Source organism: Stegodyphus dumicola, chromosome 7 (genome assembly GCF_044657685.1).
Source record: "Stegodyphus dumicola isolate Sdum_Otavi_A_Nest chromosome 7, ASM4465768v1".
Taxonomy (NCBI): domain Eukaryota; kingdom Metazoa; phylum Arthropoda; class Arachnida; order Araneae; family Eresidae; genus Stegodyphus; species Stegodyphus dumicola.
Window position 1 is genome coordinate 182,666,001 of NC_140774.1, and position 16,314 is coordinate 182,682,314.

The window sequence follows — 16,314 nt, forward strand, 5'->3', positions numbered from 1 at the left end:
AAAAAAAAAAAAAAAAAAAAAAAAAAAAAATAGAACTTCAATTACAAATCAAAACTGAAATAAGCAAAACAACTTAAGCTTAAAAAAAAAAAAAAAAAAAAAAAAAAAAAAAAAGAACGATTAATACATAACAGAAGCTCAATGCTGGAACAAATTAATCTCGTGTCTCGAGGTTTCACTGTAATTTTCACGAGTTTAGCCCTAAAATTTCAAAGTTCCTCAAAATGTCATGAATAAGTAGTATTTTCTTGATTTTAATTAAACTAAGACTCTCTCATTTTGTACCCTGATTCCTTTCTTCCAATATGCATTCAAACCGAAATCAGATACGTTAAAAGCTTGCTGAAATTTTCATGTATAATGAATATAGAAGGCAGCCTTCTATACGGAATTTTCCGACCGTAACTGAGACTAAGCCGTAACTGAGACTAAGGCCGTAACGCTGAGACTGCTTATTATAATAAGGCTGTTAGGAAGAGTTCTGTTGTTTATCACAATTAAATGTATATTCAGTACGTAAGTCTAGTATTAATGTAAAATTACTATGTAAATGTTTTGGTAGGCTAGCATCCAATGCGGGCCAACTAAAAGCCCAGCGGGGTACAGTAGTGCGGCGGAGCAACACCTGTTAAAGTCACTGACGAAGTTCTCGTCCACTTTTCCCTGTCCCTGTTTATCACAATTAATGTATTACTCTTACTATACATTTTAATCTTTCTTTTCAGATGTGTATTTGGTGATTTCGTCAAGCTTTTCCTTCACCTGGACGAGCCGTCAGTGAATGAGAAGACTCCATATAATTCCATATTATGTGGTAAGATAATGGACATTGAACAGACACATTACTCTTCCGGTCCAACACTTATTTTCGAGTTCCATACTGATTGGAGGAGAACAAACAGCACCGGATTCAGCGGAACCTACCGGTTCTTAAGTGAGTCTCCAATTTCCTCTCTATTCTTACGTTATGTTTACTTTTTTAGAATGGATGTTGATAGATAAGATATGCTCGGCAACATGGCTTGAGGTATTGTGCTTCCGATCTCGTAGCTCTTCGCTATAAAAAGGATATCTGAATAAAATGATTTTAAAAACTTTTTTTCCTAATACATATGAGGCTACGTTTACGCTATCTATGCTTTAGGCGTGAAGTTTCCACAAAGGTGCCTTATCCTTAAAGCTGGTGGTAATCTTGTCCAAGCCGCCCACCGTTATTCGAAAGAAGAGGAACCATATAAAGTTGTTGACAGCCATAACAAATCTATTGCTAACTTTGAAAAAGGCAATTTTCATAAAGGTGAGAACATCATTTTGGCTGTGCAAGTAGAATTTCCATTTGCCTTCCTGAATTACAATAGCAGAATAAAACCCTGTTTACATAGGGTGCTTCAGCATAAACGTGGCTGCATCTTCATGAAGGCTGCTTTCTAAAGGAAGTTATAAACCCGACCTTCATAAAGATGCACGTACATTTATGCAGAGTTACCTACCTTTCTGAATAATATCATTTTGTGTCAAGATACTGGTATCTTTATACTGGAATACGGTTCCTAAGGTACTTTGAAGAGTCATTAGGATTTTTTGAAGCAGGAGACGTGAAGAATGTGCATTGTCCTCGCCAGGACTCGAACCTGGATTTCTCGAATACGCGCCGAGTTTGCTAGCCGTTACACCACGAATCCATATTGAAGAATGGAGAAAATGCATTATATACTCCCCCTGTTAACTCTTTCGCATCCTGAGAGGGAAAAATCTCAATTCCCCAAACATCGAAAACGCCCGTATCTAAGAATTTCTCCTGGAATGCTTTTCCTTCCCCCATGACAAGATGAATACTACAGCGCTAACAATAGCATTACTTAAGTAAAGCGAGAACTTCTTTCTTCGACGCTTTGACACTGTGTGAAGTTCCCCCTTGGGACGGGATTGCAACTTCGGGCATCAAAAGCTAAACACTGACAGTAAACAAAGGAAAGGAAAGGAAGGAACAAAGGAAACAAGGAAGCTACTTTTAGTAGCTTCAAAAGAATGATTGACATGTGATTTAACAACACCTGAAAGCAATGAGTAATGCAGTAACGTGATGGGGGAAAGCACTGGGTAGGAAATTATTCAGGCGTTTCGGACGTCCAGCCGATGTCTGAATATTCGGGCGTTTGGGGCGACTTCGATGCGAAAGAGTTAAAGGACTACTGGGGTTTAGGTGACCCAATCTCCAAATCCTAGTGGTGAAGAATCATCATCCACCGCAATTGTTTTTAGTTCGGAGGGGTGCCATCTAGTGTCATTAGGATTTTTTGAAGCATGACACATGAAGAATAAATAATGTCCTCGCCAGGACTCGAACCTGGACCTCTCGAATACGCGTTGAGTGTGCTACCGTTACAACACGAAAGTATGCGGAAAGGAGGGAGAAAATATCTTACATACTTCCCCTTTTAAAGGGCGAATGGAACTTAGGTGTCCTAATCACCAATTCCTGGTGGTGAAGAATCATTATCCACCGTTACTTTTTAATTAGAGAGTCACTCTAGAGACAATAGAATTTTTCTGAAGCAGGAGGCATGAAAAATATGCAGTGCTCTCGCCGTGACTCGAGCCTGGGTCTCTCCAATACGTGCCGAGCGTGTTAACCGTTACACAACGAAGACATACTGGAGGAAGAAAATAATTTATAGCTTCATACCGCATAAGAAATCTAAAACATTTTATAGTTTTATTGGGAACACAGTTTGAGTTTTTCTGCTTATGAATTGTGTTGTTTGCAAATATAATCGTTTTGCGTTTAAGAACTTGACGACATTCCGCTGCAGACACTTGATGTTACCTCTGCGTTCACAGTCCATTTATATCTTCGACGCAAAAGTCGCAGCTTTCAGTTAGCATCATTCTTTGTGTCTTTTGTTTAATGTACTATTTTTTACCTTTGCTTTCAAAATGACAGACATGAAGCTCTTTTTTCCACTAGTACGTTAAATGCGATTGCGAATTATTGATAATCCTATTCCAGTACGGTTTCAGTGAATTTAAAGAAGTTTTCGAAAGACAATACTATGTATCGAAATATTGCAGTATCCCGAATAAAAAAGAAAAAAAAAAAAAAAATGCTTAAAATAAATAGTGTTAAAAATGGACAGAAGTTAGTAATAATATTTTGCGAATAATAAATTAGAAACTAGGCTGAATATAACATGCTAAGAGGATTGATGTTATTTTCAATGTAAAAATAAAAATGTTTTAGATATCTGACAGATGCAGAATGAGCAAACGTAATTGACACAATAGCATTAACCGACTGTTTGAGAGCTGGATGGACATATGACTTTTAATTAGTAAATTAATTTTTTAAATGAAGCGGTATCCGCAAAACACGGCTAAACATTAGTTAGAATTAAAGAAACAGGATATAGATGTGTTATTTTCATTTTAAAATAAAAGGTAAAATTTATAAAAGAAGTTCTTGATTTTCGTGTTTGCTTATCTTATATGTTTTAAGTTTTGCTTATGTAAACTAATTTTGCAGTGAATTTTTGCCTTAAATATTTAGGAGGAAAAAAACCGTTGTGTAGGGATTTAAGACCATTCGGATGATTGAAATATGAGAATATGTATGTTAAGAATATCTGCCTTGACGGAGTCAGGCTATCTACGTTTGTCCTCAAAAATTAAATTTAGGAGGTAATAACGATATGCTAAATACTCAATGTTAAACTTTGCTTGCAAATAAAAAAAAAATTAAAAGAAAAACAGTCTGAAAGGTTACAGATTTTAAATTTCGTCCAAAGGGGCGTTTTTTAACGTTTTGTGTGTTACCTTTATTTATTAAATATCATGTTCTTCGCACAAAATAATTTTAAAATGAGCCTATTATTAGAATTTCCGATACACAGTTCCGCGCGATGGAGAAAAAAAAAAAATTGTTTGCTTCTTTTTTTTTTTTTTTTTTTTTTTTTCGGTAGATTTTTTGCTGTTGCTCGCTCTCAAATCGTTGAGTTTGTTACTCAAGAATTCGTTAAAGGTTTACAAAATATTAAATCGATAATAAAACAAATTCCAAATTTGAAATTTGGTCTTCCACATGCCCATATTCGTAGGAAAATTACGTCATTCAAAATTCGATGGCTCTATGTACCGTTGTTTTATCACAATGCGAGATATAGACATACATTCATGCAGATTTTTCATTATTTAATTTCTTCAAATATAATGCAGGACTCTAACATTTGGTGGCAACAGTTTCAAAAGTAAAGCGGACATTTATAGTGATTCAATGCAAAGTCGCAAAACCAAAACAATGGTACTTCAGGGACAAAGCCCCTTTGGACTAAAAAAACCTGAAAGCTTTCAGATTTTACATTAAGCCCAAAAGGGCGTTTTAACATTTTGTGTGTTATTTTATTTATTAAATATCATGTGATTCGCACTCAAACCACGTAAAATTTAATTCAACAGCAATATCACAAAATATTTAAAAACAGCAAAATAGTATATTTTTAGAATTTCCGACACACAGTCTTGCGCGCTGTAGATAAAAACTTTTTTTTTTTTTTTTTTTTTTGTACAGTGTTGCTATCGCTCGCTTTGAAATCGCTGTGTTTCTTGATCGAAAACTTATAAATTCTTTACAAAATATGAAATTGATAATAAAACAAATTCAAAATTCGAACATCTAAGTGCCCAAGTTCGATTGGGAAGGTATTCAAAATTTGATGCCTCTAGGTACCGTTGTTTTTTTTCACAGTGCAAAAACATGCATGCATTCATTCAGATTCTTCATTATTTAGTTTGTTTAAATATAATACATGGCGATATTTAGTGGCAACAGTCTAAAAAGTGAAAATACGAAGAAAATGAAACGACGCAAAATGCTGTTTTGAGACTTAATAATAGCCTTTTGGGTCTAACATCCGTTTGAGTTAAAAAAAAACCGAGAATACCATATGAAGGTGATAAGTTTTGTGAGCCTTATTTCTTTCGCCAACAGTTTGAAACTGCACTTTTTTAACACGTACTAGAAAAATAAATTATATATGTATATGTATATTTATTACAAGACATTATAAGTAAAATAATACATGACTGCCAATAAAAATATAATTTTCATTTTTGTGTTCTTTAATAAGCTGAATTATTAGCTCACTAAAACCTAGTCTGCTACTTCCTGTAAAATTTCACATTATTCAGTGTTGTCAAACATTTTGTTTTAATTAATCCTAAACTTAAGATTTAAGTCAATGCAAAAATTAATGTATTTAATAAGATGACTCTCTCATACAAAGTTAAGAGTACCATTAAATTATTAATTATACTAGTTAGGAAAATTAATTTTTTTGCGCTTCCTGATTGCTTCTATTTTTGTCATTCGGACCACGCATACCCGGGTAACTAAAACCATTGACAACTAATAACTCGACCTGACTTGAAATCTGAGAACAAACTAGCTGCATAGACATTTTCCACATGTGTACCGGTGTGAAATGCAAGGATGTCTGGGTGCGAGACCCTACCCCTTATCGAATTAAATTGAAAGTTAAGAATTAAATTCTGTAAATGACCTAAATCAATTATTTTAAGTGATGATTAATTATAAATATTTTTTTTTTAAAACTGAGGGTAGGGGAAAACGAAATCTGCAGAGCTGGTGCATAACTGGTGCATGTCCCAATCACATTATGTTTCGGCTACGCGGGACTTGACGTCGAAAGGGACAATTCTCAGAACCCGCAAAATCCCACCACGTAGACAGGTTCCCATCTTCACTTACTACAAAGACTTGAACGCCAAACACTAATCGATTATCGCTCAGATTGGGATCATGTAAGGCTTCAGGAGCAGACCTTACGTCTGATTGGGTTGTTTCTACCCGGGACTGAGGTCCAGCCGAGACATTTTCGGTGAGGTTTGAAAAAATCCCGCCTAGCCGCAACATTGTTTCCGTAGCTAGGCGGGACTTCGTATCAGGCGGGGCTCTATTTTTCTAGCAAGCCTCCCGTTAAATCAGTGCTACTAGAATCTCGTTTCTCAGAAAAGTCCCGTCTAGCAAGGACTGACATACCAGACGAAGGACCTCCGACACAGGTCCATATTCTAGAGGACCCATACAGAGTTTGGAATATCCGTCGTCCGTGGGACCTCGTCGTCGCGGGTGCAACTTTCGCAGTCCCCGCCTGGCTTTTACAAAGCATTGGAAAATTAAAAACTCTGTCACCTTGCCTCCAAGCACCACTCCATCGGCAAAAATTCCATTGTTTGTGGGTGCACTGTCCACTCTGTCAGTCCCCCCCGCGAGAACTGAATGGGATCAAACCCCGGGAACTTAGTCGACGATCTCCGATATAGCTCCACCACAGCCGAAGGAACAGACACGACAGTACCAGTACGGTCCCTGCCAAGCCTGAACCAACCCGAGTACAATACTCGGGTTCTAGTCCTGTGAAGTCAAATTAAATACCCCCGTGGTTCAGTCTGCCTAGGTACAGATCCTAACCAGTACTTCCCAGGCTTTCGCCTGAGTCAACGCCCGGGGGTCTAGTAAGGACTGTAGCCATGTGTGATGCCTGAACGTTACCTCCCAGTGGCGAAGTGGCTAGCGAGTCGCGCAGCTGCATCACAGATCCGGGGTTCGATCCCAGGACTGGGCAAGGTTTACTCGGCCTTTCATTCCTTAAGTGGGTCGATAAAACGGGTGCGAAGCTCGCTTGAGAACTAAACACCGGGGCACCTGGGACATGCTAACCACTTGCCCAGGGCATATGCTGATGCATTCCTGGGCCCAAAGGTCAAGAAAGCAGAAAAAGGTTACGGCAGGCCGAGTCCCACTAGGACTGTTTCGTCATTTGAGTTTAATAAATACTAATCACCCAGTGCCAGTAAGTAATAACCTTTTTAAGCAATGGATATAATAAATACAAATACTATATTAATGTAAATACAATATAATACTTTCAGGGATAATACTTTTTGATTTCCCATCACAATGCTGAGGTTTAAAATTGTCATAGGTCTTTTTTTGTTGATCACACTATTGTAATTATAGATTCAGATTTCAGAGGAGACATTTTCCATTTAAACATGGAGTTTTCTGTCCAAGTGGTAATAGAATGTTCAGAGTTGGACGATAAAATATTCAACTATTCATGGATAACATTGTTTCGCACTACCAGCGAGGGTGGGTAATTTCACGCAGAACAGAGTTTTGTGCCGTTTATAACTGTCTTCTGTTTGTTCGACGAGAGTAAACCTAGACTGGACAATAGGTTTAGGTTATATAAACCTAGACATATATATATATATATATATAAACCTAGACTGGCATATAACATCGCATGTGACGCAGGCATAAACATTTTCTGGAGTTCCCTCATTTACAGCACGAAAGTAAGGTTGTTTCCCGTGTGCAAAGCTTCCTTTGAAGGCATCTCCATCCTTAGGCAGATGATCCGTGTATACTTTGGCTTAGTCATTTTAAACTAACCTTAGTAGCTTTATGTAACTCATCTGCTGAATGCTCATCTGCTTTAATGTTAAATAAACAGTTATAATAATTAAAGCAAGATTTTATATTTCAATGATTTTCCTTTCTCATTTTATCACTTCTTTAAAAATGCATAAAGCAATTTTTTAGAAGTAGCAATACATTCTCTACTTGATTCAAAACCGAAAAAATTAAAATAAAAACAGAATTAATCATTCTAAAGTTTTGCAGACTGCAATTAAACTTTCTTACAGTAAATTACTTGAAAAGCATAGTGCTTTTGTTTTAAGAAATATTCAATATTAGCAAAGTATTTCTTAGTATAGCAAAAATATTATATAGAACATGTTACCTCAATATAATTTAAAGAATACTGAATTCCAGTTACGTTGTAGTGGCCTAGTTATTGCATGAGAAATAATTATTTTTTATTTCCTACATTTGTTAATGTGTTTAATTATTTTATAAAATTAACTTTAATAGTTTTTTAATATTCATATTTATATTTCTTTTATGCTGAATGGCAACAAGTAGTTCATATTTATATTTAAATTTCTTTATGCTGAATGGCAACTAGTTCTGATTCATGATTGCTTGGTTTTGGTTTCCAAACGTTGCTAGTAGCCTCGTATTTCGATAGCTGGAAAATAAAATGCGATAAACTTAGCTATTTGTTTATAACTCATGCTGTTTCCTAATCATAAATTAATTTTAAACATTAGTAGCCAAGGCCACAACGTCACATTCTTGAGCAATATTTTGAAATTTTATCCTCTGCTGTTTTGATTACAGTGAAGGAGTTTGTATTAAATCATAAAACGCGTTACTAAAATGATTAGTGTACTCAGCATTTCAAATTTTATTCTTGAAGACACCTACTATTTAGAATTTAGAATACAAATTCCATAACTTTTTATAACAATTTAAAAACAAATAAAATTCAGAAACTTATTGGGTACAAATTACATAATACCCCTTAATTTGAGAACTCTTCAACATTAAAATCAATAAGTAAACACAAAGTTTCCCTTTAAACGTAAGAAAAAAATAAAAAGCTCTTTGATATTTTGAATATTTTATTTGTTTTAATTATAATCATTGCAATAATGTTTCTTGTTATCATTTGCATAACTTTGTTTACATCATTCAATTAAAAATGCTCTTTGAAGTATCAGTTTTACTCTAATTTAAAGTAAATAAACTTCATAACACAAACAAAACACAGTTACACTTTACAATGACACAAACACGATCACAATTTTTATAAATTACAAATTCCCATCTTAAAATATCCGAATGTTTATCCAATTACGTAGCCCGCAAACAGATGATGAAACTTTATATACACCCAGAAAACAACTTATCAAAGATATCATAGTTTTTTATAGATCTGCTACTAATAAATTCGTAAATATAAAGTCCGCAAATGACAACCTCTTCTACATTAAATACTCAATTATCTAATTTTTGCTAGGAGAAAAAACAAATGGTGCTTAGTATAATTTCCATGCAATTTTAATCCGACAGAAGATTAAATTTGTCTATTTATTAAAAATTTGTTTATTTATTAAATTAAAGTGGCATTTAATTCTTACAATTTGTTTTTAATTTTACTAATTTTGAAGCACACACGTTTTTTATTTCATGGTATTCGCTATGCTTGCTTCCACTTTTCAGCAATACCAATACTTGACTAGTGCTGCCATCTCTTATCAGAAATGTAAACTTAGCTTACCTTTCTTTTTACTTGTGCTGACATCTATTGGCACATTATTTCATTATAACGTAGAGGTACGTGCCGTTGGAAATAGAAATTCCGTATATTACCTAAATACAGCTGCTTGTTGTCTGTGTAAAATTCAAACATAAATAATATTTACTGAGAAAATTTAAGCTGTTCGAGTCCAAAATTTGCATTAACTTTTAACAATACTGGATTGCTTTTTATAATACTAAATAAGTAGATTTAATCCATTTAATGTATAAATATTTCAATCACCTTTAGATTGAAGCATAATTTAATTTTATAAATGAAGTTAAAATAATACTCATTAATAATTTATTTTAACAAGGATCAGAATTTTATTTTCTGATTCAGCAGATGAGTATTATACATATATATATATATACCTTACATATGATGACTTATATATATATATATATATAAGGCTTATGTATTTATCTATGTATATGTAAGGCATATATAGGGCGAAATAATATAAGGGTTTCCTTTAATTAATTAAATACAATTTATACAAACTTCACGCTTTTCTATATAATATAAAAAATATATATAGTATATACTTGGTGTTATACTTAAAATTACCACACTTTCATCAAAGTTCGTAAACATAATGCATTCATAAATATGCATTTTGCTTTTTTACATAAACATTTACGATTTCTTCATTAACAAAACTTAAAATTCATTTCATTAGTAAAGAACGTTAGTAAAGTTTTTCTTAGTGTAACAAAAAATTATATAGAACATGTTACCTCAATATAATTTACAGAATGTCGAATTCCAGTAACGTCACACTCTTGAGCAATATTTTGAAATCTAATCCTCTGTTATTTTGATTACAATGAAGGAGTCTGTATTAAATCACAAAACACGAAACTGAAATCATTAACGTACTCAGCATTAAAACATTTCAAATTTTACTCTTGGGAACACCTATTATTTAGTTACGCTTCCTTCTGCTATTAAATCTGAGTCTGGAATTTCCACTGGTATCAGTTCAGGCTGTTTAAATCCTTCTGCAAGAGCTCGAGGAGGCGGTACTTCAGCCATCACAACAACATCAGCGCTTCCCGGATTAGCAACTCCAGGTTCATTGGTTTGAATAAATGCTCTAAATCCATTCTGATCGGCGAAATAATTGACAAGGCGGTAAACTCCCAGTGGATCTTTGTATCCGTAACTTCCTTTCACAGCCCCAGTTTCATCAGCAATTTCTTGTCTATGTTGGTCTGTGCCATTTCCATCATTCATCTCATATCCAAATTCGTAAGGAATCCTTGCTGAATTTATAATATCCTCTTCTACGTTCTTATCCTGAGAAACTATTTCCAGCGGTACATTTTCTGCCTGTTCGACGTTAGCAGGTAAAACTCTTGGTGGTAAAGTCTCTTCTGGTAGAATTTCTAATGGGAAAGCGTTTGGCTTAGATAACTCACCGGCAGGTAATGGAGTATCCGGAAATGTCTGTATAGCTGGTGGAACTTCGGGTAGAACAGGAGGAGAAAAAACCTGAGGTGGAAAAGCAAATGGTGGCATATATGAAGGTGGCAGAACACCTAAAGGAAAAACTGGTAGCGGACGAATGGGCATTTCTGGTGGTACTGATTCAGATGCAATAGGTTCTGAAGAAATTGGGTCTTCGCTGGATAATTCATCTTCAGGTAAAGAAATGGACCCTTCTTCTCGAATATTGTCCTTTGGCAAGATACTTTTGCCCTCAGAAGATGCTGGAACTATGGTCATGAAAGGTGATCCAACAAAAGGGTTAACACCTTGGCTTACAAGATAATTTCTATCATCACCTACTGATAGAGGTGGTGGATAAATGAAAGGAGCTCTTGGAAATTCTGACTTTATTAAAGAATTTTCCTGGTCTTTATTTCTAAGAACGTTTGGTAAAAAGAATGCTGGAATCGGAAAACTTCGGGGTATGAATGGGAAGTTATCAGAAGCAATATCAGGGCGAGCTGCGTTTGGCCCATAGAAGAAAGGCCAAGGGAAAGACGATGATTCATTTTTAATTTCCTGTGTGTTTTGGGCTGTAATATCACTCATTCCACTTAACTGATCAGACGGCATAGGTCGAGGGAAGAACAGAGGAGGAAACGGTAAAAATGCAGTACTTAATGGCACTCTGATGTCATCTGAAGGTACAGGGTACTGGTCCATGCTTTCAGTCAGATTTTTAATTTGACTGCTTGTCCGTTGCAAGGGAGTAGGCTGAAAACCAGGTCTCTCATTTTCAGAATTTGGATCACTCGTTTTAACGCGGAATGATGACAACGGAATTGGCATTAGCATGGGCTTCCACTCATTGGAATATGCTAAGGGGTGAAGAGGTAGTCCTTTCTGAGCTTGCTGAGAACTTTCATTTTGGTTTTCATAAAAAGTTAATCTAATTGGTGATCTTGTAATATCTCTGTCATCTGAAAATGTTGCTGTGGACGATTGAGTAGCAGTTTCAAATTCCTCATCAACACAGAAAGTATTTCCAAAAAGGGCAACAAAAGTAATAAGAAGCTTCACTAATTTCATGATGTAGAGCTTCTTTGTGTGTCCCTTCTGCTCTAATATATGTGAGCAACGCAATGATTGTCTTTGTCTTTATATACAACGACATAATGTATGCATTCTTTGTTTTCTGCTCATTCCTTCGTCTTAAACTTGTTCTGGAATGGTGATTCTTTTAAGGGTGGGTGAAATTCCATGTCATGGGCGTTCTCAAGAGGAAATATCTGTCAAGCATATAGATTAGTAAATTGAAATTTTTTTCTTCAGTTTTCTTCCATCCTTTCGATCACCGGGTAGACAATTCTCGCCTGTTTGACATCGGGACTGAGTGATGTTCTATTGTGTTTTGGCTGCTGATTTATTACAGTTTGAATAGGCTGCATTGCGTTTCCGAAGGGATTCTTTACAGTTATTTTCTTTCAAACGTGTCTCAACTTTCTCTAGGTTATAAAATGTTTGTTGAATTATTTTGCTCAAAACATAAAATGAGTAGCATTTCTACATAAAACGTAACATCGAAGATAAATTCTAGTTTTTCTTATGAAAATCATTGTTTCAATAAATAACTGCGCAAAGCAAATTAAGCTTTTACGTCTAATATGAAATCAAATTGATTCATACAAATTCGAATAAAAAGGTTTTTGATTATCTCAATTCTGACACATTCTTCTTACGATAAATGTTTCTTTCAAAAGCATAAGATAACGATGCAAGCCGCCCAGACGGTATAGTGGTTAGGTGAGCCAACGGCGGTATGGAAGGGCCCAAGTTCGAATCGCGGAGAAGACATGGATGTTCGTAAATGTATAATGTCCGTGCGGCATAGGAGTACTCTAAATATGTGGTGAGCTGAAAGTTCTCTAGAGGTTGGTAGTAGGGGAAGAGGACACCCTCAAGCCCATCCCCTCCGCCCCTCCGGGGTGCTCTCCATCAAATTGGGGGGGAACTGAGCGAAGTCGTACTGTCATTCGTATAATGGTCAAGGCTCTTGCCAATTACAGGCGCAATCTTGCACTCTATGCCACGAGGAATTTTTGGGGCTTGTTCTGATGTTGATTCTGAGGCTTGTTCTGATGTGTTAGACAAGTGACATAAATCACAGCACAACAGAATAAATACATATTCGGCTTGAGAAATAAAATGACTAACGACTAGCCTATAGTTGGGGATTACAGAAATGGGTTGTAATCCTAGATGCTCCAATTACTGAGATTCAGCTAGTTGGATTTGAAACGGTCTTTTTCAACAAAAAGGTTTCATCCCATCGTCGTTTCTGTGTTATTTATAAGAAACGGCTTTGTTACATCTAGTTATCTTAAAGGAATGAAAAAATGAATTTTGTAACAGTAGCTAATGTAGTAAAGTATATTAAAATAACTGCTAGTTTATACTTGCAGTAAGGATTACTGCAAGTATAAACTAGCAGTTATTTTAATACTAGTTTTAATGTAAGGATTTTAATACTAGTTATTATTAGTTAAGGATATAGTTAAGGATTTTAATACTAATACTAGTTTTAATGTAAGGATTTACTGCTAGTTTTAATGCAAGGATTTTCAAATAGATATTTCTCCTAATGACGAATAACGAAATTTTAATCCGATTTTATTCAGCGAATTAGTTCATTGTTATATAATTTTGCAATTACACTCTAATGAAATAAATAGTTAATTGTCATTCCTTGCCAGATTTTGAAAATCCATTGTGTTAGGCGACGAAGTTTTTTTTTTACTTCGAACGAACAATGATTTGTCAGCCTAAATCTGTTGGATGTAACGGAGAAAAGGAACTATGATGCAGCAAATTTTTTTTCACTTAAAGGCAGGTAGTTCTAGTGTGCTTCGTCATAATTAATTAAACCAAATCCATGAAATATGGACCCGGCAGCAAACAAACAACAAACCATCGCTTCAAAATAATGCAGAAAAATTTACAAAGAGTAAAACATTCTGTATCCTTAATAATAGGGGGACCGGAAAGTAATGTCGCTTTCTGACATTAAGTTTAAACGAATACATCTTAAAAAAGTTTTTATTTTTAATCAATAATATTATCACCCTCGTTATCAACAACCTTTTGCCATCTAATGTGCAGATTTTCAATCCCGGACCGATAAAAATCAATTGGTTTTTGAGTACATCGAAGAGAACATCTTGGGCATCATCCCATATTTTCAAATTTTTTGCCACTAAGAAAATGGTGTAGGGATCCGAATAAATGGAAAGTCAATGCTGCGATATCGGCCGAGTATGGTGGGTGAGTATGGCAGTACCTTCCACCCCAATTCATTATTTTTGTCCAGTGTTCGTCTTGCACAGTGCGGTCTTGCATTGTCGTGTTGCAGAATGACGCCTTTTTGTTGACAATTGATATTTTTCGGTTAAAGATTGATTCACTCCATCCAATTGTTCACAATAAAGGTCTGCATTAAAAGTTTGTCCAGGTTTCAGCAATTCAAAATGAACAATTCTGCGAATACTCCACCAAACACCCAGAAGCGCCTTTTTGGGATGTAACCTCCTTGTAACCCTCTTTTAAAACTGCCTTTTGCGTTTTGGATGATCATATAGGACCCATTTTTCGTCTCCAGTAATCAAATGATCAAAAAATGGTTCTGTATGGTGCCGTTGAAGCAATACGTTGCCTGTGATGGATCGGTTGGTTTAGTTTTCTTTGGACAGATTATGCGGGACTCGAACACCTGCTTTGCTTATTTTTCCGTTCTGCTTTAAATGTTTTTGGATGGTCGACCAAGGTTGGTTAAGAGTGTTTGACATGAATTTGCTTCCACTTCTGCCCTTAGCACGTTGTTGTCGACATGCGCAGAAACGACATTACTTTCCGGTCTCCCTATTACAAAACAAGTGAATTTATCGATTGAACATAAGAATAGTTCTAAATCAATGCAGCTGTATTTAACGCTACGATGATGAAAAAAAATGTCAACTGTTATAAATTCAGAAACTTATCTGAAATGTATCTGGCTATCATCCCCCTTAAAGTATTCGCGTTTATATACGATTCCCATCTCGAAGGCGACTTATATAGGTGCACGTTCTCTGGATATCGAAATCGCAATTATTTGTTTTAGTTCCAATTCCAGTTTTCCTTGCTCGTTTCGATTAGGGAATTGAAGGTTCTTCTTGATGAGATTTTGAATCAAACTCTTTTCCCTGTGAAGAGACACTGAAAATGGTACACTAAGAACAGGAAAGGTCCGTTGAAAATATGAATCATTAAGAACAGTAGACTCAAATAGACATCAGTACTTCCATGGAACATATCAGTCTTAGCAGGGACTAATGGCTAAACTGCAGAAAGGAATGACGTTCCAATCTGACTGCAACACCGTCGCCACCCTAGGCGATTAGTATCTAGTTATGTCACAAAATAAATTTAACAGATTGGTAACTGAAAGTGAAATGCACCGCTAGTTGATTGCCATTTGCAAGTACAACTTATCTGCACCGTAGGCGACTGCCTATATATCTTGCGCTATTAACCGACGCTGATTGCACTGAAAACAGTAGACACGAGAGGGCATTTAAGCACATTTCAGAAATTTAATTAGTTCGATTTCGTTTTCTCAAAACAGAAGGAATTGAAACTTATGTACTCAAAAGGGAGACACTGCTTCAAGCTATGAACATTATAGTACGTAATCAACTAAAGCTATTATCAAGATATAAAGAACATCGATGAATCCTGGCCACTGTCTATGACGTAACTTGTAAGTAGGGAATATATTATTATGCAGGTGACTTTAATGCTTTTAAGCCAACAGCTGAACTCATAAGAGAGAAAAGTGGATTACAATCGTATATATTAATAACGTTGGCCGTCTGCCAGCAGCCGACGGGTAAAGTTATAAGGTATTTCTCTCACTTTCCTAGCGTGCCTTCGTGGTGTAGTGGTCAGCACACTGAGCCGGTATTTCAGAGGTCCGTGGTTCGATTCCCGGCGAAGGCGATTGCTAATTTTTCATTTCTCCGGCTGTAGAGTCATTAGGTCAATTGGAAGCAGAAAAGATGAAAAATATGCAATCGCCTTTGCCGAGAGTTGAACCACGGACCTTTGGAATACCGGCCCAGCGTGCTACCGTTACACCACATAGGCACGCTAGGGAAGTGGGAGAAATACCTTATATACTTCCCTTTTTAAAGGGCGATTAGAGTTTTATGGGACCTAGTCGCCAAATCCTGGGTGCGAAGAATCATCATTCACAACCCTTTTTAGTTTGGGCGCCACTTGTAGAGTCATTAGGTTAATTCGAAGCAGGAAAGATGAAAAATATGCAACCGCCTTCGCCGGGAATCGAATCACGGACCTCTGGAATACCGGCCCAGCGTGCAGAACCACAACACGAAGGACGCTAGGAAAATGGGAGAAATACCTTATACGGCTTCCAATTAGCATAATGTCTCTACAAGTGGCGCTCGAACTAAAAGGTGTTGCGGACGATGATTCTCCGAACCCAGGATTTGGCGACTAGTTCCCCTAAAACCCCAGTCACCCTTTAAAAAGGGGAGTACGTAAGGTATTTCTTCCGCTTTCCGGTTAATATCAATGGCTGTCTGCTGTCATA

At 36.0% G+C, this 16,314-nt stretch overlaps 2 protein-coding genes across 2 annotated transcripts in view; one reads left to right on the forward strand and one right to left on the reverse strand.

Annotated features, from left to right (window-relative positions):
• The window catches only part of LOC118189558 (bone morphogenetic protein 1-like), a 1,084,318-nt gene that overhangs the window by 905,455 nt on the left and 162,549 nt on the right, over positions 1 to 16,314 (forward strand). The window contains exon 6 of the mRNA XM_085821451.1: positions 726 to 934. Coding sequence (XP_085677577.1) covers positions 726 to 934 — 209 coding nt within the window. The remainder of the gene's footprint in view (positions 1 to 725; positions 935 to 16,314) is intronic.
• Positions 8,533 to 11,803, reverse strand: LOC118189559 (uncharacterized). Its single transcript, XM_035360176.2, has one exon. The coding sequence runs from the start codon at positions 11,751 to 11,753 to the stop codon at positions 10,155 to 10,157; it is 1,599 nt and encodes a 532-aa protein (XP_035216067.1). The 5' UTR covers positions 11,754 to 11,803; the 3' UTR covers positions 8,533 to 10,154.